The sequence below is a fragment of the Hylaeus anthracinus genome, unplaced genomic scaffold (genome assembly GCF_026225885.1).
Source record: "Hylaeus anthracinus isolate JK02 unplaced genomic scaffold, UHH_iyHylAnth1.0_haploid 11985, whole genome shotgun sequence".
Lineage (NCBI taxonomy): Eukaryota > Metazoa > Arthropoda > Insecta > Hymenoptera > Colletidae > Hylaeus > Hylaeus anthracinus.
In genome coordinates this window covers 8,470,170-8,497,076 of record NW_026534333.1, presented here as the reverse complement: position 1 = coordinate 8,497,076, position 26,907 = coordinate 8,470,170, and the positions used below count along the sequence as shown (strand labels likewise).

At 39.1% G+C, this 26,907-nt stretch overlaps 1 protein-coding gene and 3 non-coding genes across 4 annotated transcripts; 1 reads left to right on the top strand and 3 right to left on the bottom strand.

Annotated features, from left to right (window-relative positions):
• The first annotated feature begins 9,072 nt into the window (after positions 1 to 9,072).
• Positions 9,073 to 17,942, top strand: LOC128886534 (chitin deacetylase 1). The gene is made up of 5 exons (XM_054141478.1): positions 9,073 to 9,432; positions 13,817 to 14,221; positions 15,056 to 15,377; positions 15,656 to 15,955; positions 16,527 to 17,942. Exons 1-5 carry the CDS (start codon positions 9,384 to 9,386, stop codon positions 17,053 to 17,055), a joined length of 1,605 nt encoding a protein of 534 aa, XP_053997453.1. The 5' UTR covers positions 9,073 to 9,383; the 3' UTR covers positions 17,056 to 17,942.
• Positions 17,943 to 24,198: 6,256 nt separating this feature from the next.
• Trnay-gua (transfer RNA tyrosine (anticodon GUA)) lies at positions 24,199 to 24,291 on the bottom strand. The gene is made up of 2 exons: positions 24,255 to 24,291; positions 24,199 to 24,234 (listed from the first exon to the last, which is right to left on the bottom strand). It is a non-coding gene; the product is annotated as a tRNA-Tyr (tRNA).
• A 176-nt stretch (positions 24,292 to 24,467) lies between these two features.
• On the bottom strand, positions 24,468 to 24,569 carry Trnay-gua (transfer RNA tyrosine (anticodon GUA)). Its single transcript has 2 exons — positions 24,533 to 24,569; positions 24,468 to 24,503 (listed from the first exon to the last, which is right to left on the bottom strand). It is a non-coding gene; the product is annotated as a tRNA-Tyr (tRNA).
• A 548-nt stretch (positions 24,570 to 25,117) lies between these two features.
• Trnay-gua (transfer RNA tyrosine (anticodon GUA)) lies at positions 25,118 to 25,219 on the bottom strand. The gene is made up of 2 exons: positions 25,183 to 25,219; positions 25,118 to 25,153 (listed from the first exon to the last, which is right to left on the bottom strand). It is a non-coding gene; the product is annotated as a tRNA-Tyr (tRNA).
• Positions 25,220 to 26,907: the final 1,688 nt, after the last annotated feature.

The following is a 26,907-nucleotide window of genomic DNA, read 5'->3' as shown; positions in this document are numbered from 1 at the left end:
ACCCTCCTTCACATCAATCCTCGCCAATGCAACTTTGCACACACTCAGAAGACACTTGAAGCCTACTCCTCGCGAAGTTTCACTGAAAACGGTTAAAAGCTTTCATAATTATGAACATTTAAAAAAGTGTTCTTTTAATGTTGTCCAGCAGTGTAGTCTGTGATTGCAGTCACCAACTAATTACGTTTCTTTTGAGTAGCTTCGTGTACGAACGGTCTAATAGTTTCTGAGATATTGGACTACGTAAGTTTTGTCCCGCTAGATCGCTGGAATATCACACTGTGCGCTGGTTCAAGGGGTGGCTGCGGAACGTTTGGGCCAAGGACGTATAGGGTCAAGTCCTCAGGATGCAACAGATAGCTCCGACTGCATCGCTTATATTGGCGGTTTTCTCGAGAAAGAAAACGAAGGAAACGTGCTGCTTCGATTTCCTGGCCGAATTACTGCAGCAGAGGTCTTGGATTCCCGTGTTGCCTCTGTAAAGACGTTGGGTTGGATTACCAACAATGAATGAACGAAATGGAGACTTCCATTTCCTTTATTTTCGTTCCAAACAAAAATAAAAGATCATGCTTTTGCGGCTCCTTTAAAAATTCTTCAAGTCTACAAAATTACTTGGTTGTTAAATTTGAAGGTAATCCTTTTAAGGTCTCTTAAAGAGGTACTCCTCTTTTTGACCAGTTTTGAGGAAATTTTCAGAATTTGTTTGCAGTTAAACTGCTTAAAACCAGTTTTTTTTTTCTTTTTCACTCTAATACGATTACAAAATACTACATGCTATTATTAATAAAACACCAAGAAAGTAGGAAAAAATTTTTCGAAACCTGATATATTTGATCGAACAAACTGCTGATGGATCATATTGAGACAGTACCGATTAAGGCAGACTTACCTCTCGATCGTCGCTCGTAGTTGGATCATGGATCACTGATCGTGACTTGGTGAATCGAATGAAACACGATAGATGGAGCCCTGTGTATGACGGAGGAGGCTCGTTAAAAATCCACTCGCTTTGGCCGCGGGCAGAGAAAGCTCGCGACAACCTCGAAGGCTTCGACTGATATCGCCTCTTCTTCTTCTCCTCCTTTTCCTTTCACCGTCGTGGCATATGTCACGCCAGAGCAACACGATTTCCAATGGAATCGTGCCTCGTGTTCTGATAACGATCGAGACGGTTTCACGCGCTCGACCTCAAAGATCATCGGGAAAATTAGCGACCCTCGACCAATGTCTTTGTTTCAGACATATGACATTTTATTCCAACAATGGGTAACAGAAGAAATGCTCGAAGGCAATGCATGGCGAATTACTTATGGCATTTCTTTGATCGAGAAGCTAAATTCTTTATTATTCATTATTTATAATTATTTACTCCCACAATTTTATTAGGGAATTTTCCATCACATGTATTAATTGTCACCATCGATTTAAGAAATTGGTTGATTATAACATGAAGTAGAAATCTTATATTACAAGAAATAATAACCATGAGTGTACTTTTACAAAGATGTCAAAATTGGGGATTGCCTTCTCAATCCTTCCTCTGATCTACAACAGCAAGAAAGCATTTCGAATTTTCCTTGGTAACGAAGGTTTCCTCCAGGAAGCGCCACGCGCGGAAGAAACTATGAAAAAATATATTAATATGTTAATTTGATTGCAGGAAGTATTCAGAATTTTCTATTCGCAGAAATTGTGGGAATGGGGAGATCCAGTTCCTGTAAAAGGGATTGCGAATTCTGATGTAGAAATAATAAGGAGGATTTGCTCCGTTTCCCTTTGCCTGAGTTGATAATTAGAGACTTTACTTTAACAAATACAATGGAGAATAATTTATGAGTTGTGGCAGCTGATGGCTACGAGTCTGCTGCAAAGCAGTAGAAACTTCTATTCAAGATTTGTTAATGAAAGTAAATCCCCGAGAGAAATAGGTTCGTTAAACAATAGAAATCAAATGGTTAGAAATTTAATTTCTTCAGAAATTAATTGTTTTCTATTCGTTAGACTAAAATTTTCACCGATTTTGACTGATTCTAACTGATATTTGCTGTAGTAGATCATTGGGAAATGTATTTATGAATAATTAATTTCAATGAAAGTGGTTACTTCTGTGTTATAGAATTTTAAATATCTTGAAAAATAAATGTACACGTATGTGTCAATATTCTTGAAGAAGTTAATAATATAGCAAATTGTACTATTGTCTGAAAATGATTGAAACCCAAGAGTTACTTCTATTTTTCTGCATCTATAATCTTGTCTATTACTATATCATTTAAAGTAAATGGTGATACCTGAATTATTTCGAATTAATGTTCCAACATAAATTGCATCTTTTATTTTAATCCTAAAATAAGATTGAAGTAGACAATGTTTTTCTCAATTTTGAGTTGAAGGCTTAGAAGGCTTGAGTTGGAGGCGCAATGGCGCCACTGCGTGCACTTTTCGTTTAAGGTGCAAAAGCGAATAAATGATCGTTAACATTCCTCGCGATCACTACTTTAAATAGCTTGCGTTCGAAGGATAACGGACTTCGTTCCTTTCTTCGATTTTTCTTCTTTCCCGCTCGCTCAAACGATCCTCCATTGCTCGTTAAAAATAAGAAACTCTCGATCTTTCCTTGTCGAAGGTCGAACGCTGACGATGGTAATGTAGATAGCGTCGATACTTTTCTTTTAACGGTGAATAACTTTGTTTGACTAATGCGGTCTCGTGAGAGGCACGAGAGTGATTATATAATTTAACCAACTAGCGAACCAGCAGCCACTAAATGACTAAATGTTTCGGATCTGGCGGTATTGCTCTAAAATTTCTTTGCAAGATTTCATTCATTGCTAGAATATAAAAATACACGAGTAAATAAAAGATTGACAACAAGGCTAACTAGTCTTACAATAATTGAACCGATCGGTTGGTAAGTATGAACATTTGTCAAAGTAAGTGGCGAAGAATAAAAATACGTGACTAAATAAAACAGTCGCAACAAGGCTAATTAGCCTTGTAATAATTGCAACGTTATGATGATCACTTCCTTGTGAGATCTATGGATCCTGAGGCGTAATTATCCCGACCAATCAACGGGGATCAAGGAGGAAGTGCACGTTTCTCTTTAACATTTCCCGCTTGGTTCGTAGACGATTCGCGTGATCGAAAGCACTGCTGAAGGTATTTCGTGATCTATGGATACACGATCTTGAGCACTGTAAGGTGCATTTAGAAAGTGATCGACGATAATTGCGTGTATTGTGTCTCGCCAATCGGCATCGATTAATTCAAGGAAGCTCATATTTCAAGTTGAAAAATGAGCAATATTAACAAATTTGTTTAGAGGAAAGTACGGGAGATTTTAGATTCCAATGTCCAATAAATTTGATCTCTAAAACGGCGACACTAAGCAGCAATACAAGTACAAGTACTTGAACTACCTAACTCTGAGTTTTCTATTTTTTGAAATTCACCCTGTACACTCTACCCATTTGTATCAATGAACTGATCTACTCTAATAAATTCAACCACGTTGTTCGTTTAAATCCCAATAAAATATATTAGGAACGCATTTCCAGATGATTAAACTTCAATGAAATGTCACGCAGAAGAAAAATCGATTTTCTTTACCCATCAAACGACAATACCTCCTAAATCGTCGTGGCTTGGTCGCGTGAAACGTATTCTTTAACGTTGAGATCGGATTACACGGGGATCAGAAGCCCTGAAGGAGCAGCCTTCAATGACACAGCGATCACCGCGTGCTGAGAAATTTACATAATCGAATAATAGGATTATCGAACGTGGCATTCGATTTCTCAGCGGAGTCTCGTCCGTGGGGCGCCTCCAGCCTCGCAAAGGGCAAATTCTTGCGGGTGAATTCTTCTTGCGGGGACCGTTTTGTTTCACAATAAAATTTCGATGCGAACACGCGAGTTCGGTGTTTCGAGGTACCGATGTCCCAACTCGATTCCATCGAAGGGAAGCAAATCGTTCCGAGAGGAAGATTTCACTTTTCGTCTGGACGGTGCACATTCTCGCCGATTTTTGTGAAACGTTCCAGAGACAATGGCAACGACTTATCGGGGATCAATGAGTGATACTAAATATAGCGATTTTGAGTCTATTTGATGAATGATATTTATTGATAACAGCAGATGATACAATGGTCAGTAACCATTGTGTACTTGTATACACTATGCTTGCTGTTATAATACATTATGTCTTAGTGCATCTACAAATTAGCTTCGAATACTCGAATATGGTTATTTGAGTATCGTTATTTAAATATGGTTACTTATCTATCATTATTCGAATATGGTTATTTGAATATCATTAAACGAATATGATTATTTGACTTCCATTATTCGAGTATGATTACTCGAATCTTACTCACAAAAATCTCGACTAATCCCATCAACTTCTCATAGTTAACCAATCACTCAAGGACCGCTCCAATAACTGTACAGTGCTACACCTTGAATCGTGATCCCTTTTCATTCATCCTTTCAGCGGCCCGTCAACGTTCATTCACGACTCTCTGCAACTGCATCAGATGCATCCTACCCCATCAGCCACGAAACGTCAGCCTAACTGTTCCATCCGACGACAGCAAGTATATTAAACGATCAACCATCATTGCGAGACAATCCAATAACCATTCACGTGACCGAGACGCGGGAATCCCCGCGGTGTTTCGTAAAGGGTAAATACCTCCGGTTGTATCCACAATGACTTTTCGTCGAGTCATCGATTCGCCTGGCAACCTGTTGGCAGAATGGCCGAAAGATTCGCGGGAATCTTGGCATTTGCTTTGCACAGACGATGGCGCAATAGACTTCCCTATGACGATGCTCGTCAGTTGGTCCAAAATGCCAGGCGAAACCTTCCTTCGTTCTGACATTTCGGGGCTCGTCGAAGAAACTCGTAGAATTGGAATATTCTGGATATGGCACGTGCAGGACTCCAGACATCTAGAGAGACCCAAGTCATTTACTATTCGAAGGTTCCGTCAACAATTTAGGGGCCCACAGCCATAAGCCCTCCTTTAGAGAACATTCGTTTAGGAGTCCTGAGTATAACGAGCATTTCTTGTGCGGTGATTAATATTTATTAGTAGAAAAAATAATAACAGATTCTAACTGAATATATTCTATTGTAAACGCTTAAAATAAGATTATTCAGAATAAAATGGCACAAAACAAACTTTTTTACTTCTTAAAAATCATTTATTATTGTACTACTTATAATTTGTCTTGTTTTAATTCCGAAAGGAGCCTTTCTTGTCAGACGTTTACACTAGAATGCACCCTTAAGACACTATTAATTGTTTGAGCAACGCCCAGTTAGTGCATGTTTGTGTTAAACTCATTATCCAAAAGACATAGAATCAGAACATAGTAACAGGTCCTCTAGTTCAATTTATTAGTCAAGCTTATCTAGTAAACCCTCTCTTTGAAGACCTTGTATATTCAACAATTTGTTCAAAGATCGTCTATATTAATGATCTATTTACTAAATGGAGTTTATTTCAACAATTAATAATGTTTTGTCCAAGGTTGGATTCGCTAGATAAGCCTCACTGAAGAGTTGAGCTAGAGGATCTATTACACAGTTGGAGTTCCCAATGAGGCTTATCTAGTAAATCCTAACTTAAACCTGACGTTGTCAGTCGTCGAAACAATCTATTGAACCTAATTATATACCAAGAAGGATGTGAATCTTTAGTGTTTGTAATATTCCTACCGACCTCTGTTTTCTTCACCTACCATATAATCTCATTTGTTAGTCTGTTGATGGAGCAAACGAATATAGCAACGATAACTTGGCTTTTGTTAATACGTGACTCGATGCGCAGGCTTTATAAAAGACACGCCGAAAGGATAGGCAAAATGTAACCCATAATCGTGATTAATGATAGAACGAATAGCCATAACCATGATTAATGGTTACTAAATAATCACAGACGATCAGCTGTGAAATATCGCAAATTTCTGAATTGTAATTGGAGATTAGAAATATAGCTTCTGATTGCTAATTAATCTGTCATTTATGAATGATTATTACAAAGAGCGTAGTTGACATTAGCTGTGGCTCAAGAGTGCTTGTCTCGAATGGAAGTGAACCTTTTCTCACCCTGCTCATGGTTTCAACAACGTGTTCCTCGTTCACTGGCGTGAAAATAGAATCCAAGTAGCATTGTATATTTGACAGTTTACGTATTTTACATACAAATTACTGGACTGCGAATGTTTATGCATTTATGCCAATTGAAAAATATGAGAAAATGTATGAGGGTATGCAGAAATGTATCGTTATATAAAATATCAACGATAAAACATGTTACACTGTTTAGAAGGTAATAAAGCATACCCTCATATAAATCTCAATTCAATATCTCCATCCGTAAAAATATGAACTTGCATAAATATCCTTAGTTTACCAATGACGAAAATTGTGGTTCAACGTTGCCGTTGCATTCGACTCCATTTTACTCATGACGCAATTGCAAGTGTAACCGCATTTCCGACCTAAGGGAAAACTGTATTTTCCCTGTTACGCAAAACTTTTCATTGCTAGAAACACAAGGATTACCCCATCACCCCTTTTTTCGCCAATCTTTTTCATCGAAACCGATAAAAAAAAATTCCGTGGACGACCAACAAACCGAATACCAGTCTTCAATTTGCTCCAATCGTGTCCACCATTTATTTCTTTTATTTTATTATTTTTTTTTTTTTTTCATTTCAAACCATCGACGATTTTGTGGTTTTTCATACTCGGCTGGCTCGACTCGAATATCTCGTGACGGTTTCATTCCCCGTGGAAACGTGTTTCATCCTAAAGGACGATGTTTTATGGCGAAGTTCGATGCAGTTCGTAAACGACGCATCGATCGCGAGGCTTTACTGCCAGCTACGTTGTAATAACGAGAAGGCACTGTTTATTTAATTGAGACTATCAATTCGATGGATTGTGCGTGGATCTGAAACTTTCGACTCGTAAAATTTAGAAGAAAGTTACGGTTATTAATCAATTTTAGTAAACTTGTAGTCGAGCGATTCCAAGAGTTTTTATTTCGACACTTACAGAAAACTCGACTTCGTAAATTCTTTTTAATTTAACAATACATTTTTCTTGTGTTAGATTCTTTTTGACTTAACCACACATTTTATTGTTTTAAATTCCTTTACATCAGTGGAAAGTAGTATAAATTGTACTGTCGACTAGTATAAACAGATTTGGAGTAAATAGTTCAGTCATAATAATAGTTATAAAATAGAGATTTCCTTCAGAGTGTTCAGCTGTATGCAATCTTTTAAGGAATAAACGGAAGGATATTACTACAGGCAATGTTAATTACTATGAAATCGCATCCCAGATCAATCTTTATTGCGAAACGTGAGTCTAAGTCGACAGGTGTTTGTAACTGTTTCCTCATTAAGATTTTCCTGATACTGTAAGAACGATTAGTAATTGTAGATACGGAATAAATTTATTGTTGTCGATTTCAACAGCAAGGAAGATTAGTTTTCACATATCTCTAACGATAATTTTCTTACAGTTAGTAAGCAAAAGAAAAAAATATTCATTACTGCAGCTTAGATTCGAATGATCAAAACGGAAACAGAATTTATCACGAGAAAATTTGTCAATTTCAGTTGAATTGCATACTAAAAATATATATACATTTCTAGTATGGAATGAACCATCCTTATTTTATGATTTATATTTCCACTAATAAAAGGAATCCTAAATTAATCGTGAAAAAATAATACAAAATACTACTTTATTTCAATTAAATAGATCACTTCCATTCTTCTATTAATATTCAAATATTTTGTTTGCCTCGATTCATTGAAATAACTGCTCGTTTTGGGTTCTACTTAACAATAGTCAAATATTAACCATGGAATCGCAGATTAATCTCGCAGAGACCGGAATTGAGCTCTGTCGTCGTGAGTCATACGATGACCCTATATTTCCATACAGGTTTCACAAATTTCATGGTCAAAGATACACGAAAAACCATAAGGCATGGAAGCCGGTATAATCATGCCTGAATATACAGAACGGATAAATGCCAAAGTAATACATCTAATCGTAAATTTATTTTTATGCAAGCAATAACAGGAATCCAGGATAACAAAAACGTATTATTAACACATTGGCTTCAGATAACGCACACGAAGATTTTCAGATATCTGTCTTAAAATAAATTTATACAGTACTAAAAATCGAAATTTCTCTTTATGCATATCATTGATGAAAATCAATATGAAATATAAATTTATTCCAGTAATCCAATTGACTTCAGTATGAAGTCAGACTTCAGTTAAATTGTATATATACGCATTTCTAGTAGGAAACAAACCATATTCATTATTTAAGTTTAATATATTGATCAATAAATACTTCATTAAGTAAAATAATTGTGTAGGTTACAAACTCATCTTGTATTTTGTGATTTTCAATACTGGAACTGGTATATACGTTAGAGAGATAGGGTAGAGACTCAAGACCGGAGTTTTATTTCAGGTTGTAGACGGAGAATATTGTGAACATCCCCTACATTGATAATTTCTTCCATATATACCATAAAAGAAAAAGGAAACACTAACTTTGACGATATGTCAAAGTAAGAAAAACATCAAATTTTTATGCCTTCTATGAAAAGTTCGAATAAACGAATCACTCGATACCACCGAAGCTCAGGTAATACAGGTGTTTTGAGCCGATGGAGGGAAGATGGTGCTCAAGCTCCCAAGTTCACCCCTATATCTGCTACTGCTTATACCAAACTCATTCCTAAAAGAGCGTCGACTAGGAGATCAAAACATCCCCAAATCCTTGATTGGACTCTGCTCGTGTCCTCGTACATATTTGGTCCATCAGTGGTACCGAGTCTACGCCATTGCGTCCCGCCAGCAGGATCGAACCCAACGGCTTGGATCACCACCATAGACCCATGCACAGACAGTACAGCGTTCAAAGACACGAGTGGAGGGGAGGGGTCCCGTCGCGGGTCCGTAGTGGTGGTGGTAATATAAGGCACCGACGAGGTGGCGCGCCTCAGTCAGTCCGTGAGCGGTACCTACATCTTCAAGGTCCGCGTCCTTGAAGCTAAACCCGACCCCCGAGCGAAGAGCCAGAGGAACCCGTGCAAGGCGCCCGCGAGCGCCCGATCGATCGATCGTCGCCTGTCTGCCGGAAGTGGTGTCACGAAGATTCGTGATCTCGTTCGTTAAGACCCTATTCGCCTCTCGACTTCGGTCCCCCTTTGCTTCGTTCGACACGAGGAGTGACCAAGGACCCGTGGATACGACGGTGATCTCGTGAAACGACCACGGAACAGGTCCATCGGGAACAGGAAGCCCAGCTCCTTCCGTCAGAGGAGGATGAGGTCCTCGCTGGTGCTGCCGTTGTTGGCAGCGATCGCTTTCGCCGGTGAGTAACGCGATTATTTCACCCGGGGATCCGTCAACGAATACCTGGGGCCCTCGAGCAACCAACGATGCGTTTTGTAAGGGAAGGGTGGACGAATTTCGGGGGGGTGGATAATTTCAGGGATCCTGGAGAATGATCCTGAGTGGAATGGAGACGGGAAACATGGAGTCGCTGGAGGAATTTTCAATATGGGACCGCTTTTCGACCTCTGCCGACGGTCGTAGAGGATAGCGTAAGGGATGTTCGCGCTTACTTTGGGGGTGTGTCCTTTCCTCGTTACGGATTTTTTACCTCGAAGCGATATAAGACTCTACACTCGTTGGAGATATGGTTGGCATTCGTTACGAGCCCCAGACGCGTCCAAGTGTCTCGATGGGGCCTCGTATTATCTAGTCATCGTTGGTTGAAAGTAGCCTGGGACTGCTGCAACTCTTCGACGAATACTCGGCCAGGACTGTCACGTAAAAACTTCCATGCCGCCTTTCGAATTAATGCACGGTGCACGTGAGGGCCTAAAATGGCGTGAGGCCCCGTTGGCCGCGTCGACGTTTTCAATTACGGTTTTCCTGGCTTCGAAAGAGGGCAGATGCTTTCCAGGTTGGTGGGACAGCGCGACCAGGGTGAAAATAGAGATACGATTCTGGCGGTCGCCAGAGACGACAGGTTGCATAAGAGATTAGAGCGTGAAAGCCTCTGGATCTGGTTAGTCCCGGATGGGTGACGTCACTGCCGTGCCCTGAAAAACAACGGGGTGGGGGGGCCACAACTTTCCCCGTTTGTCGTGGCGCCGGGCGGACACGACGGAATCGAGAAGCTGTAGAAATTGCGTCCAATGAAAGCCTCGGTCTGCTTTGAATGGGCCTTCTGCTTTGAAACTCTCCGTAAAGTACTCCAAAAACAAGCTTTTCGATCTCTTACGCTAGGAACGTGGCTAGTTTAGTCCTGTAAAGTGATTGTATTTGTTGATTTGCTTGATAACGAAGTTCCTGTGGACCTCCAGTTTTGGAATCGCCTGTAGAATAGTTCGTTTTAGAGGAAAACTACAAACTTCAGTCATCTAGTTTGGCATTGGTAGCTTATTGGGGAACTATTTATCGGATGTCAGGAATTGAGTTTGTGGAGACCAGTGAACTTGAAATTACTTGTAGAATGTTGAGTTGTCGGAGAAATTTGGAGACTCAAGTTTAGATTTTTTAATTTCCTATCTTACCAGGTATTGTATAGTTCATTCTCGTGATTGTCTTTTAAATTAAGTTTCCACGGATCTCCAATTTTGAAACTATCTGTAGAATACTTGATTCTTGAACAAATTCAAGAATTTGAGTCTTAATTCCTGAGACTTTGTGTCTTTATACGATAGGTCTTCTTCGTGATCTTGTTGGAAACAATATTTACTTGGACCCCCAATTTTGAAGTCACTTATAGAATGCTTGGTTCTCGAAGAAATTCAGTGTTTCACGCTCTTATTTATATTGCAGCAGATTTTCCCCTCTTGGACAATATTCGTGTGTGTCTCCAATTTTTAAATAACCTGTAAAACACCTAAAATCCCAGCTTCTGTATTTTCTATTGTCAACACTTGGCAATATAGGTTAGAACAGAAATTAAACTCGCAAACTACTTTTTAGACTGTGTATAGAATCCTTGATTTTCAAGGAGATCCAGAAATTTTACTCTGTCATCTATGAATATTTTAATAACAAAATATTTCATAATTCTTTTTTTCTCTTTCTATTATTTTGACGGAGAAAGTAACTTTTTCATTGCTATTACAATCATTAGATTAAGAAAATTTCTTCATTGGACACACTTTCTCATCATTCTTGACTTCAAGACACGATGAATTTCTATAAACGCCATTAAAAGAAATAATTACAAATTGTTATAATATAGTATAAAAATAAACAATATTGAAGTAAAAAGTACAAGATGGCCAGAGAAAGAAAAGCAAAAGCTCAGCTGTTCTAATAACTGTTCAATTCAATTAAAATACAAATTTACCTAAGCCAGACCTTCGTTTTTTAAATTGCCTGTAGCATTCTCGGTTCTCGAGTATCTCTGAAGATTAAAGGTTGTCACTGCTGAAACTTGTTGACTGTTTTGTCTGTTACATTGGTAGCTTCACGGGTTGACATTCCACGTTTAGAGATCCTTCAGGTATTTCACTTTCCTCTGCATCCATTAGATTGTTTTTTGCAGTTCGACGTGTTTCTAAATGAAGCCTTAGTTTTACATGTCTTCTCTTGGAAAGTCTACTTTCAGTCTTTCGGCTGGTCGTGTACTTGTAACTGATTTATGTTCCCTTTCTTTTTGAAAATGTGTAATAACTTCATTATATGTAGAAGACTTTAAAAAATGTATTTCTCTTTTTTGTTGGAAAAAGGACTTATACATTGGTGTAATATTCGTACGTTTATTTTACTATATTGTAAAAATTGGATTATGTATTTTAGTGGATAAAATGACTTGAATAAAATAGTTCGAAGACACCTATTAATTGATATTTCTACGTATCATTTGACTTTCAACATTTGACTCAGTTTATAAATAGCAAAGTATAATGAATGCAATATGGCAATCTTCTTCATCTAAAGTAAATACAAAGATATAAAAACAAGTCTCCTACTATATTTTTTTTATCCTTTCTCCACTCTAAAAATATTTGACACTAGTCACTTCACCACCCGGAGACTTGTAACATCCAACTACATTTACGATCCATTAACAGTAACATCTCAACTATATTTCCATTCATTACCACATGATCCAAAGTCATCAACCACAAACTATATAAATACCAACCTCGATCCACTTGCCAATCCCATAAGTACCTCAAATATTTTCCTATTTCTCTCTCCAACATGCCTCCTCTTAAAAGCTACTTCAACATAGCTTTCTAGTGAGAGCTGCCACATGTTTCACACAAAATGTTTCTAAAATTTTCACTCTGGAACTTCCCACTCTGTAAGACCAATCGACCTCTGCGCAACTCCTTCGACAGGATCAGACTTTCTCCTGAAAAGGTAACGAAGATCGTTCAAAGAATTCCTCGACCAGGCGTGTTTATCGATAAAAGCGATCCTCCGTGATCGTTGTACGAGATTAGGGGATCGATAGAAATTGTGTCGGTCGACGTCGAGCGTCGGTTCGATTTGGAACGGGGTGCCAATAAAACAATGTCAATCGAGTGGCACGGAACAGCTTTCTCCGTTCGCTGCTTTGATATATAAAATTAACGTAGCCGCCAAACTGCAAAGAGAAGAAAGTGACACGTGCTTCCGCGCATGTAAAAATATTCCATTTACCTCTGCTTTCACGACGAAATTAATTGGTAAACGAATTTGATCCGGAGAGTGATTTTCAATGCAAGCGACACCTGTCGCGGGCCATTTCTAACGCTTGAAAAATTATTTATAAACAAGCTTGTGTGTATTCGAGTTAAGGGGTAGTAAATTTGCGCAGTTCAGTAAGCTGTTATTTATTTTACGTTTAGATTGTTCTTTTTTCTTTTTAATTGGGGGCTTTACGTTGCATTACCTTGATCATTAGCTGTGGATCTACTGCTTTGGTCTTAGGCAGTTTAGAGTGAAGTATCTTAATTTTTGTTAGAATTATCCTGAGAATTTTTAAACGACACAACTGAATTTATTAAGAGTGAAAACAATTTTTTAAATTAATGTATGAAAATGTGTGTAATTTTTAATTTCAACGCTTTTTATTGTATCGTGAAACAGCTACGGCATACAAAAATCATTTCAACAGAGACGATCAATCATCCCCGGCTATGGCATTTTCTTCTATCAAGAACCTCTAGTAGGATGAATTACATAAGCAAAATACGTATTAACCGAATCACGCCAGACACGTTCATCGCGAGTATGTTATATAAATAATAAAATTTGCTTCCTCTTCCGTCTCGATTATGCATAATATACAAATGGAATTCAATTTGTAATCAATGTTTCTTTGACAAAGAAATGAATTAACTAGCACTAAAACTACCCGAGATTATACACATAGCTACATTTTTATAATTAGAAGGGGAAGAGTCAAACTAATTTGTTTATTAAATAATACTGTTACAACGAATACTCCCAAAAAATTGCAGCAAAAGCACTTTTAATAATCAAGCGACTTTAGACGGAAGTTTGAAGTATATGAGTTCAATATGAGTTCAACAATTTACACGAATAAATAACAAAACAATACTGCTACGAACATCTCCATTTTTATCACATTTATTATTTACCTATAAAGATACCTACGATCCCCTCGACTCCTTCCATAGCCATTCTTTTGATAATCTCCAGATCCTCCCACCACCCTAACTGACCTTTAGACGAAAGTCTTCGTCTAAACAAAGTCGCGAACGCTGTAATTTTAGAGGGTCTCGAGCGCGTGAAGCGACAGGAAGACACCAACAAGAAGGAGGAGAGCTTCGAGAGCGAGATCTGCAAGGACAAGGATGCAGGAGAGTGGTTCAGACTGGTGGCTGGAGAGGGTGACAATTGTCGCGACGTGATCCAGTGCACCAGCTCTGGTCTCCAGGCCATCAGGTGTCCGGCTGGTCTGTACTTCGATATCGACAAGCAGACCTGCGATTGGAAGGACTCAGTGAACAACTGCAAGCTGAAGAACAAGGAGAGGAAGGCTAAGCCGCTTTTGTACACCGAAGAACCGCTCTGCCAAGACGGTTTCCTCGCTTGCGGCGATGGGTCTTGTATCGAGAGGGGACTCTTCTGCAACGGTGAGAAGGACTGCGCCGATGGATCCGACGAAAACATTTGCGGTGAGCACTAACACGAGATTTTGGTGAGCTTTAACTGAATTACCCGCTTCGATGAACGAAATGAACTCGATTTTAAAGCGTGGCTTATCGACGATCGAATATGTGAATTCAATGGACTGTGAAAAGGGAACGATGAGGTCGATTTGATGGTTTGTTAAGTAACTGTCGATGAAAGCTTAATTGGGAATTTGGAGAACTACTTGTCTGTGAGTGGGAGATGAAATGAAATTCGAGTGTAGGAAGGTTCATCCCATTTGTTTATGTTTAGTCTGCGGAGATGAGACTTGAAATATTATTCAGGAACAAATATTATTCCCTAATTGAAAATGAAAATTGTTTCATGTAATTGTTTATCAGACATGAGAGTGTTATGACTCGATTAACGTAGAATTTAAAATAGTTCGAATGGGGTCGTGTTTGGATTCATTTCCATCGACGAATCCCTGCCAAACCATCTAAAATATTTTCGTAAAAATATAATGGAAAATATAAACAAATTTTGCCACATTAATATACCGCTCTCGAGTGAACAGATCTAGATTTTTAACGTTGTTACTCATCAATATCTACCGATGTCCCATTTTCACTTTTATTGGCGCTTCCAGCTTTTGCAGTATTCCTTGCACGTGAGTGAGGTCGCTGCAATAGAAACCTCACTCTCGTTCGAGTAAGTTAAATTCACCGTTTTTTTTTTATTTTAATATTTTATTCGACGTAACAATAACGTATAAAACAGTGAAGAAAACAAAGTGAAAGGCTAACCCTGACCACTTTTCGAAGCGATTCTGAGTAGAGAAAAGGTGGAAGGAACAATCTCGGTGATAAAAATTACAGACATGGACAACGATCCCAACAGAGCGCCGCCCTGCGACCCAACGGTCTGCGTTCTTCCCGATTGCTTCTGTTCCGAGGACGGCACCACGATCCCCGGCGATCTGCCGTCCAAAGACGTTCCCCAGATGATCACGATCACCTTCGATGACGCCATCAACAACAATAACATCGGCCTGTACAAAGAGATCTTCAACGGGAAACGCAAGAACCCGAACGGTTGCGAAATAAAGGCCACCTTCTTCGTCTCCCACAAGTACACCAACTACTCAGCGGTCCAGGAAATGCACAGGAAAGGACACGAGATCGCTGTTCACTCTATCTCGTAAGGACACGTCCCTGTTACTCCGCTCTTTGAGTAAAAATTAGAAAAAGCCATTTCCGTCTGTCTCTCGAATTTTCTCCAAACTCGACAGCCTAATTGTTCAAAGTGATTAACAATAGTACTGCTTCAATGCTTTGAAGTTCTCATTCAATTATCAATTCGGAATCCTTAGAACCAGAATCTGCTTGAAATTCTTGAACGTCAAGTGTCCGCTTAGTCGTGGATCCAGCACCTCTTAAAGTTAGCGTTAACCAGGAGGTGACTGCTTCTGTTTCAAGTCACAACGATGACGAACGCTTCTGGTCCGACGCTACCGTCGACGACTGGGCCAAGGAGATGGCTGGCATGAGGATTATCGCCGAGAAGTTCGCCAACCTAACCGACAACAGCGTGGTCGGAGTGAGGGCTCCCTACTTGAGAGTCGGTGGAAACAATCAGTTCACGATGATGGAGGAGCAAGCGTTCCTCTACGACTCCACCATCACCGCTGCCTTAAACAATCCTCCACTATGGCCCTACACCATGTACTTCAGGATGCCCCACCGCTGCCATGGAAACCTTCAACACTGTCCCACAAGGTAATCACACGATATATTTTCAGCGACAGGTACTCTGTGTCAAATTGTTCCATTGATATTCTGAATGGCGCAAAGGGATTCTGAAAGATTAGGATGTCATCTTTGATTTCATTTCAATTTGAGACTCATGCTCGTACACTGTCTCAGATTGTTCACCCGATCGTTAGCTTCATGTTACTCTCACGATGTTAACAAACAAGAATGTTAAGTATCGTAATTTAGTTATGTAAGTAATCGTAATTTAATTATTTGTGAAGCTATTTCTGTGAAACTTTCAGAAATTGCAAAAGGATGCATTTTAGGTATTATTGAACAAAAATTACGCTCAGCATCCTCACCTAAAATTTGCGAAAAGTACAAACATAAAATTGTGTCTCGAGACCTGCCAAATTCAAGAAACCTATCCGGATTTAATTTGATTAGCGTCTCACATTCGGAAGTAATTTTTGTAGTTTCTTAATGAAAAGTCCAGTCACCCATTTTTGAGCGACATGGTGCCCAACGCGTTAACACACCCACGGTACCAGCCAGGACCTACCCCCCAAAACGAGTTCATAAATCTGTTCCCCAGGTCCCACGCGGTCTGGGAGATGGTGATGAACGAGTTGGACCGCCGCGAGGATCCCCAAAACGACGAGTACCTGCCTGGCTGCGCCATGGTAGATTCGTGCAGCAACATCCTGACGGGTGATCAGTTCTACAACTTCCTGAACCACAACTTCGACCGCCACTACGATCAGAACCGCGCCCCTCTGGGTCTCTACTTCCACGCCGCCTGGCTGAAGAACAACCCCGAATTCCTCGACGCGTTCCTCTATTGGATCGACGAGATCCTTGCCAACCACAACGACGTCTACTTCGTGACGATGACCCAGGTGATCCAATGGATCCAGAACCCGCGGACCGTGACCGAGTCGAAGAACTTCGAGCCCTGGAGGGAGAAGTGCGTGGTGGACGGTTACCAAGCCTGCTGGGTGCCCCACACCTGCAAACTGACATCGAAAGAGGTGCCCGGAGAGACCATCAACCTGCAGACCTGCGTCCGTTGCCCCAACAACTACCCATGGGTGAACGATCCGACCGGTGACGGTTTCTTCTAAACCACTCACCCCTCGCGTTCCTCAAATCTCGTCTAAGTCAAACCCTCTGACACTCCTCTTGCCTGTCGTTTTTTTGGGCGTTCACCGTTCATCCTCCTCCAATTTCCCTGCGGGTGTTCTTTCGCCCCGATTCCCCCCCTGAATTCCCTCGTTCTGCCATTGGCCAAACAGCTCTTCACGAGTTTCACGGTGGACGTGGGGTCGTCGGCCATGTTTTCGATCAGGGGACGAAAGGGTGAGTCCGAACTGGGGTCTGTCCTGAGGATGCCAGACGGTTGGAAGCGTTGGAAGCGACGCGCCTGAGAATTGAACGTTCCACCGTCGACGAAGACTAGAACCAACCCTCCCTCCTCCACGATCGGCCCTCGAACGAAAACCGTCCGTCACGTCACCAACGATCTGTGATAAGTTTCGAACGCCCCGAGATTAAAAGCGACCAGGACGACGAACTTGACGACGACGACGAGACTTCATTTCCAACCCGCGATGGTCCAGCAGTTTCTCCCCTTGCCCCTGCAACCCCGACAGGGACCAATATGGCGGGTCCCGTTCGTACGGGTACGCGAGGATCGCCTCGATTTTGTAATATAAACGCGTGTCCCGACCCTGTGCCCCGAAGTATTCCTGCTCCTCGAAAGGACACGACGGATTAGATAGAAAGCCTAGGGCTGGTGTCCTGTTCCCCCAGGAAAAGATCGATGATCCCTCAGCGACCGCCAAAACTCCCACATTAAGGGCGGTCACCCTTACTTTTCTAAGGGTCAGCCAAACTTATATAAATATATATAAATATATATATATATATATTAAATATTATGTATGTACATTTTTAAAGCTAAGTGATACTATCAATTGCCGAAAGGAACTTTAATAAAAGAGAAACTTGCGAAAACCGACTGGCTCTCGTTTAATTCCCACCCCTTCAGCGTTCGCACTCGCGATGAAAATGGAACGGGTTCGAAACGGTAGAATCTCGACTTTCAAGTTCGGGAACAACTTTGTCGCTAGATGGATGACCCATTTGAATGTCTTCGATCGATTCGCTGCTGCTACATCGACTCTTGCGACGGTAGGTCTCTGGATCCGGATAAGAGATATTATTATATTTCGCTATGTTGTTTCTTCCGGTTTTGTTGGTCACAGGAAACGTTACGTTAAAATCTGGGTGTCATAATTTTCAATTATGTTTAATTACAATCATGTGTACTTTATTTAAAATATACCAATTGAACATATTCAATATATATTACAATATATACATATAATACATCATGAGATATATTGAATATACTAAAAAAAAATTCTGAAGCCTCTTTTGAAAGAACCTTTATATTTGCAGTGGTGTCCGCGTCAAAAAGGCAATAAGAATTTATAATCAAGTCCAATGATATCAAAGAAGACACGTTTCCAAAGTTAGACTATTTAATGTAATTCTTGTACGAACATTTCGCAACGTAATGACGCAAATTGGAAAGGGTTAAAACTGAAATCTGAATTGTCTTCTAACAGCATTCAAACTGGCATTCATTGATGCCAGTATCAGTATAATCTCGAGCTAAATCCCTCGGTCCAGCGAAGGAATGTCATTCTCTGTGTTCACTTCTTTTCGATCTACCGACTTGAAGCAAAACGAGGAACCCTTGTCTCGCTGTTTATAATATCACCAGGTCCTGGACCCTCGACTATGGCTAGCAATCCACGGATATGTGATGCAGATGCTGTTAAGACCAACGTTCGCGCTGGCTCCAATTTTCAGGGCAATTACGAAACTGAGCGGTCACTTTACGTCAACTGAAAATTAGAACAACGTCGCGTGAACGTGGCCAGCGTCGCGGCAATGGGATGAGAAAGCACCAACCACATTCTTCGCGCTTGTACGTTCGGAGAAAAAGTCTTTGAAACTAGCCGAGGTATGATTGGTAGTAATGGTGCCTCAAGGTCCAGTAACTTTAGATCATTTGGTGATAGTCTCTCGAGTACACCTTCGTCTTAAATTCTGAGATCGGCTCTGTACTCTGGAGTGCAATGTTGAATTGCGTGCGCATGACACGGGCAAGTGTTCAGTTTCAACAGGTTTTGAGTAGTGCTCTGTCGAAGTTGATACTTTGTTCGCCGCATGGGTGTTATTACCGTTTATGGCAGAACTATTTTGCCTGTGTAGCTTTCGGATGGTCAGATTAATAAATGTAACGTATGGTTGAGGGTATTTTTGGGGCATTCGGGAGAAGCGTAAAATTATTTCTGTAAAGAATTCTTCAACTTCTATGAGTTAATGATATAAATAATATAATCTTTTATCTACGCATTTTGGATGTAGAAATTCTCTTTTCTTTTTAATAAGACACCTTTCAAAGCATTTCGTAACCAGTAACTTAATGTGCCTTAAACTGACGCTGATCCTCACTATTAGCATTCCATATTACCTAATTAGAAACCAAAATGCACGTTCTTTCGATGTTTACGTGGAAAGAGTCACGTCTTCTGTTCAAGACTTTCCAATATTTTACTCCTAAATCCTCCCAGCATTATTTCCCCCTGAAAATGCCGTTTTCTCCGTGGCACCTGTCCTCGAGTGCGTCTGCAGCGTCTGAATTCCTTTGATGTCGCATCGACACCGAGGAACATACATCTAATATATCCATCGCGCTGCCCATTGCGACGCAGTGACTGCGTAGACTTTGTGCCTCAGAAATCGTTAATAATTCACTGTCAGAACTTTTTACGTAACGCAATCCTTTCCTGCAACCTTGTTGATCCCTCGAAGCCTCCCAGTCTGAATATTTCTCTTCTTGCACTGTGCATAGTGACTTTATCTAGATATTCTTTCTATATTTGCTTTCATTTAATTTTCATGAGAATTTTATTAGACTCTGTAGAACAAGTTACTTTGTTACAGTCTATGCTATATTTCTACTTTATTGAAATTCATAATACTGAATTAATAAAGTATCGAGGTTCGACAAAGTCAAACACAGACTTTGCAACATAAAGCGTTGAATCGCAATCCTGCAATTTGTAGTTTAGGTGTACCAACGACTGTGGAAGTTCTTCGTCGATCGCGAAAGCAAAACGGCACTTAATGACATGGTAGCGGGAACGATGATCGAGGAACGACGAAATTACAATGGTAGTCGATTATTTCGTTGATTGCGATAAGTCATCGTGGAGAACTCGCCCGCGTCGAGGAGAGAATGACGAGTGGGGACGTTTTGCATATCGGGTCCCGTTATTTACCACGTGGCCACGAGGCAGAAAAAGAAAGGACGCGATGGAAAAACCATGGTAACCTCGTAAAATACCAACAACTCCGACGTTCAGCGACGATTGCATTCCGATGCAGCCTTTCTTTCGTCGCCCTCGTGCATCGTTTCCATTCCGCGACGATCCCAGTCGGTGCCTGGCGGCGCACCATGGGACATGATGATACAGTTTGTGTCGAAATCGCACAACCTTTGATAGAACTTAGGTAAAATAACGATAAAGCATGGAAGAGGTATGGGGAAAAAATTATTTTTCAGGCTTGAAAATTCATGTTAAGTGAATTTTATTAATGACGCTTGATAAATATGAGAAACAACATTAGGAGACTAAATATTAAGTGTCTCTAGAGATATTTTAAAACAAGTATTCTCTGTAAAATATTTATTTCTTGGCACTTAGAAACTTTTTAGACTTATTGTGATAAAAATATTTAAAAGACTTTAAACAACAAGCATATCAATAAAAAAGAATAAATTTTTCGATTAAAAAAAAAAGAAGTGTGCCCCCTTAAACAGAAATTATTCTTCTCTTTACAGTATCTTCTCCACTTTTATTATTACATAATCTCATTAGCATATTATTATAATTATTATTCTACATATCTTTCCGAGTAATTTCAGGGAAGATCGCAGAATATTGTTCATCAAGTCTTGGTAGTCCTTATCGACGGTTGCAACCACGTACCCCGGGCTTATAAAGAATTTCGTTAATTAATTTCCAGCACACCGTTCCCACCCACGTACTGTGTAGGCAATCAGCACATGTTGCAATTAAATTCCTGTATCCCGGTCGCATAAATCTTTGGAAAACGCAGCGCTTGTAACGTGGCCGTATTTTATTGTCAACTGACGCATTAATCGTCGACCGACGACGAAGTGTCTTGTAAAAATCCCAATTACAAACTTCTTTCTCCAACATCTGTTCTTTGGTTCATTCCGGGGTGATATACATTAATTTTAAAAAAGACGTGTACACTCGTTGGCTGTGTAACAAGCATTTGTTTCATTTACTTTTGACTCCTTGACGAATCTTGTTTGCTTTTTTTAGAAGAATTAAACACAAGGATTGATACACAGGCTTTCATATAAATATTATCAGTTTATGGAACGAGGTTTTGGATTATGATAATTAGATTTTACGTCTATTATTCCAGGAGATATTTTGTTGAAAACTGTAGGTTTTAAAAGGAAAAATAAAACAGTTTCTTTTTTCTCAATGAAAACAGTATAGTAATAATCTCTAATTTTATTTTCCACTTGATCAATTTGAAATTAAAGAATTCTAGAATAACCATCTCTAAGAAAATTTCAATACCCTAATTTTTAAGGCTCGGATCACTCAAAAATCAACACGTCTTCCTAAAAATGGACTTTCAAATGACTACGAGGCTATTTTGAAACGCCCATATACCTGTAACTAAAAATAATTATCTTAGTCTTGAAGATACCTACGAACATCATGTAAAAAGAGAATTTAAAACTTGCAATCATTTCCTCGAAATTAATTCCCAAATGACACTACATTTCGAAGAAATTTAACTGCCCAGTCCCCGTACTACCAATTAAGCTACCACACATGGACGTTCATTATTTGAATTTCCACTGTTAAAATATAAGCCAAGCTTCATTCCTCCGTAATCGTATCCTTAATTTTGTTGCATTCAGTGTACGCTTTCCATCGTAATTCACCGACATCTTCATTGTAGCTCGCGGGCAGCGATTCCGCTAATGGAATCGTTTCCTCGGCGGGCCGACACCGAGTAAATATTCTCCAGAGGAATGCGCGCGGATCTGAACGATTAACACGGACAATACCGTGCTCAGAACAACCTGGTGATGCCCTGAAAATCCCGCGTAAGCGAAAGTAGAGAAAGCTGCGTACCTCGGCGCCATGGCAAGGCCGTGGCTGAAGCCTCCTTCGGCAGGATGCCGATCAGATCATGCAGGAATCCCATTAACGCTCCCTCGTGCTCGCAAAAAGCTACACCATTTAAGGCAACTAATGCCGATGGATGTGGACAGAAAATTAGTATAAGGGAAAAATACTTCAACAACGTTTACATTTGTATGCAATTGCATTGATTATAATTTCAAGAGAAATAATGCTTGTTAATGGTCCTTAATGCTCTCAGAAAAATACCCCATTTAAAACAACTAATGCTGATGAATATGAACAGAAAATTAGTATGAGATAATAGTACTTCTATAATTTTTACACGTGTATGCAACTGTATTGATTATCATTTTAAGCCAATGCTCATTAACATTTTGTCTACTGGAAGCCTGTGTATAATCTTTTTAATTCCAAAGTTTAGGCTTTGGAATTTATTCATCGACGTTCAAAATTAATAATAAATTATAAACGTTTTCGATGAGATTACTAGTCATCTTCATAGGTATTGAAGTTTGTAATTAATCCGTAACGATCGTGTGCGGTAGAAACACATCATCTTTTGGGCTCCTGGAATTTATTGACTGTTTTGTTTATTTACAATGCAAATTTAATTTAATTTGTAAATATAAATTGCCATTAGTCGTTTAGCGTCTTCGTTTCAATTTTAACTCGATTTCTCTGCGTGTATTCGTTCTTATTCGGTAGCTTATCACATCGCTGTTCATAGACACAACGGCAGTGTCAGTGTTGTTATCACGATCCTACGATGACGCATGTAGTATCTTTCATAACCACCAATCATTTTTATCGCCAGCGATCACTGTCAAACATCCCAATGCTACTCTTTCAATTGTAAAGATCAGCATTCATCATGCGCGAGATTCAAGTAGTCAAATTTAATAGACGTGTTATCTGGACGCAGCAATGCGATCAAGACGCCATCCAGTTCAAGTCTGAAACGCAAAAAGTCTCGACTGATGCAACATCGAACTTCGACCGTTGACAACTAATTCGAAATATCGAACATCGAACTTGCGACTCATCGAAGGAAAGTCAATGGTAACGTCACCACAGCCACAATGGAATTTCAAGTTGGAAACTTTTGACTGCCACTGTATGTGGCGCACCTTGGAAGAAATGGGAGCCGGTGAAATTGACTCTTATTAGGTCAGCGGACGATGGAAGCCGAATACCACCGCTGGATTATTTACCCCCTCCTTTCGAGCCGTGTAACTAATCTGCACGGTGCTAATTGAAATTCCCCCTCCACTAAGAGAGAGATAATCGTCCAGTCGATTGGATTTTCTCGACAGACGTCGGTTTCACTCATCGTTGATTGGTATTGTCGTTTAGACGCAAGATGATTGGAAATGACGAGTCTGAAATCGAAGCAACGTGCGAAGTGAGTTTATGGAGCAAAACTAACTTCCAAAGTCTCGTTCTTATAACGCTGAGTTAAAAGAAAGTGACAAATCTGATAACACGGAGAAGTTGGGGCTAGTTTCGTACATTTTAGAATGTTAAATTGAAAAAGGAATTAGAGAATCTAGTGTCATATGGAATCGGGAATTATTAAAACGATATTGCTTGCAATTTATTTTTAAACAAATTATCATCATAATTTAAGATGTACTAGTAATAAGTTGGGAACAATAAATATTTAGGTATTTGATATAAGTAATTCATCTGCAAACGTTTTAACCATCATTTAAAAAATTATCTAAATTATAAAACAAATAATAAACTATAAACTGACTTTTGCTACACGAATCTCTGCTACTATTTTTATGTAACGTATACAAAGCATAAATTCGTTACATTTGTTGGTACAAATACTATCGCATAACTCAATGACCATCACACGTAAAATAAATTAAAATTTTGTTTAAAAAATAGATAATGAATAAAATAACGTAACAATTTATGTTAAAGAGTTCAAACAATGATAAACAAATACGAAGTATATTTACTTTGGGAAAAAAAAAGAATTCCTTCGAGCCGGATTCGAACCAGCGACCTATGGATATCTCTTGTGAATAAAACCGCTACAGTCCACCGCTCTACCAACTGAGCTATCGAAGGATTGTGAATGCAGTTACTTAAATTTATATCATAAGTTAAACACTTTACGATACATCACATTTGATGATTTCAGTTAATAAAACATGCATTAGAAACATAAATAATAATATTTGTTTTTTATATAATTAATTATGTCTGCAAAAAAAATTGCGACTCCAAAATTTAATAAAAAGAATTCCTTCGAGCCGGATTTGAACCAGCGACCTATGGATGTCTTCTTTTTACAACCAACAACAAACAACTACAGTCCACCGCTCTACCAACTGAGCTATCGAAGGGATGTAAGTTATGATTAATTAAAGTGGTACAGTAGCAAGATCCGCAGTTGCCTGTTAAGAATGCATGTGAATCATTCGATACTTTTGTAAAAACTGTTTAATATAATTTAAAATATTTAAATATTATTTAATAATATTTAAACATAGACAGCATGCATATCTGAACGAGTTTTATTAGGTTGGTCGACCACGTGATTGTCTCACAGAACTTATTACGTTATTACTTTATCGAATAATAAAATAATTTAATTACTATAGTATATTTTTTTACTTAACAACAGCATGTAACTTGTATTACAATTGTAGCATACATTTTTATTGTTATGATTCCAAATTATAATTGTCATTAAGTTGTACACTGTGATTCCTGTATTATCGTATAACAAGACAATGTTTATATTATAATTTGTGTTTTAACATAATTTGTCACATCTACAGATACCCGTTTAGAACACCTTTATCACATGTCTTCCTCCCTTACAAAATATCAATAAATATAAAATATTTCCTACCAAAGTGAATATTATTCGCACTTTATATAAAAATATTCCTTCGAGCCGGATTTGAACCAGCGACCTATGGATGTCTTCTCTTTAAAACCAACAACAAACAACTACAGTCCACCGCTCTACCAACTGAGCTATCGAAGGGATGTACGAGTACGTTCTCAATAGGCATTGTAATCGAACAAACGTCGAAGTATTCGATTAAAGAAAAAATTGGCAGAGAATCAGCCAGCGGTTTTACAAAAATATCCTCCTTCGAGCTGGGCTTGAACCAGCGACCTATGGGATATCTCGTCTCGAATATAATCAGCTACCACGGTGTCTTTGCCAACCGAGCCATCGAGGATACGCGATTGTCGTTTCATCCCAGGCGCTCGTAATTCAAACTGTTTGCTACTGATGCGTCAAAGAGAAAGGAGGCTCCTGTCACGTTCGATGAGGAAAAATTCCATCGAGCCGGATTTGAACCGGCGACCTACGAACGCTTCCCTTGAAACGTAGGATTCAACTGTTCGAATGCTCGATCCGTGTCAACGGTATTCATTTTTAACAAAGGTCAGGAGTAACCAATTGCTGCGTCCACGGTAATTAAGTACAATGAAAGACAATTCACTTACGTTATCATTTCATGATATAGCCATAGTCACAATATGTATCTTTTATGTTTTTTAATTCACATGCACTTTTCATGGTTATTAGTGACCACGTTTTGTCACAATTTAATGTCCATTGATATATAATTATCTATCTATAATCTAGACGATGAAGATGTTTGTTGGAAATAAATTGTTAAAGTTTCACTGGGATATTCCATCTAATTTTTCGCACTCTCTAGATATTATCCCATGTGATTGCTTTTTATTCCTTCCAACAAAAAGATTTCGTTCAATGAATAACATCGAAATGCACTTAAAAACTGTTTTGCTAGCAAACCATAACCGTTTCGAAAAGATGAAATATTCGGCTTCCAGAGAGACAGAGGATAGTAAAAAGCAAAATGAATAGTATACAACTCAGTGATGTAACGTAAAACATATTATGGAACGTAGAAATAATAGAAATTCTGTATAGAATTATATCGAATATGTTTCACCATTCTCTTTATTTATAGAAGAAAATTTTGCTTGGGAAGTATGTCAACAGCATATTATACAGAAAAGCTCTAAATATTAAATAAATACAATTGTATAACTTACTAATAAAACGAAAGAAACTTTTAGGGACTGATTGCACGCGACCAATCGTGTCGTGAACCAATGGAAAAGAAAGAAAGATGGCGACAGGGGTAATTTATAGGTCTCTCAACGTCGTTTCTTCTATGCGTTCCGGTGCAAGCCGCTTTAATGTAACTGCGACGACGTAACGCATAATAGTGAGACCGCGTATCCAGCTACTTGCGTTACGATCGTTACGGGATCGTCACGGCTGGCTGGCCGAGAATTCTCTTCTCACTCCGATTCCTTCGTTCCGTGCTCTAACGAGGGATAAATCACTCGAAACGGGATGGCGATTGGTACCAGGCTACCGACGAGGGAAAACTCAGTTAATGGAAAGCGATTATGAGGATCGACGTTTTCCCTGCGTTGGAAACGGATCATCGATCACCCAATAAATAATAAAATCGACGTGAATTCCAAAACAACGCTGCTTATTGACACTGAAGAGTTTTGTGTATTTATTTTTTTGCCAGCCTAAACGTATGTAACGCTTTATTTATTGGAAACTTATTTGTAGACTTTTCAATTCAAATGTTTATCTTCCGGAGTTTATTATCTGTTGAGTCTTGTTGTTGTTTATTGAGTACTTACAACACGTTCCATTTTGTCTTGTTC

Bases quoted from the DNA above. Each gene is read 5' to 3' on its own strand.
- LOC128886534 (XM_054141478.1), top strand. From the start codon at position 9,384: ATGAGGTCCTCGCTGGTGCTGCCGTTGTTGGCAGCGATCGCTTTCGCC. The intron at 9,433-13,816 runs GTGAGTAACGCG...CTGTAATTTTAG, and splicing joins GGCAGCGATCGCTTTCGCCG to AGGGTCTCGAGCGCGTGAAG. The intron at 15,956-16,526 runs GTAATCACACGA...TCTGTTCCCCAG, and splicing joins CTTCAACACTGTCCCACAAG to GTCCCACGCGGTCTGGGAGA.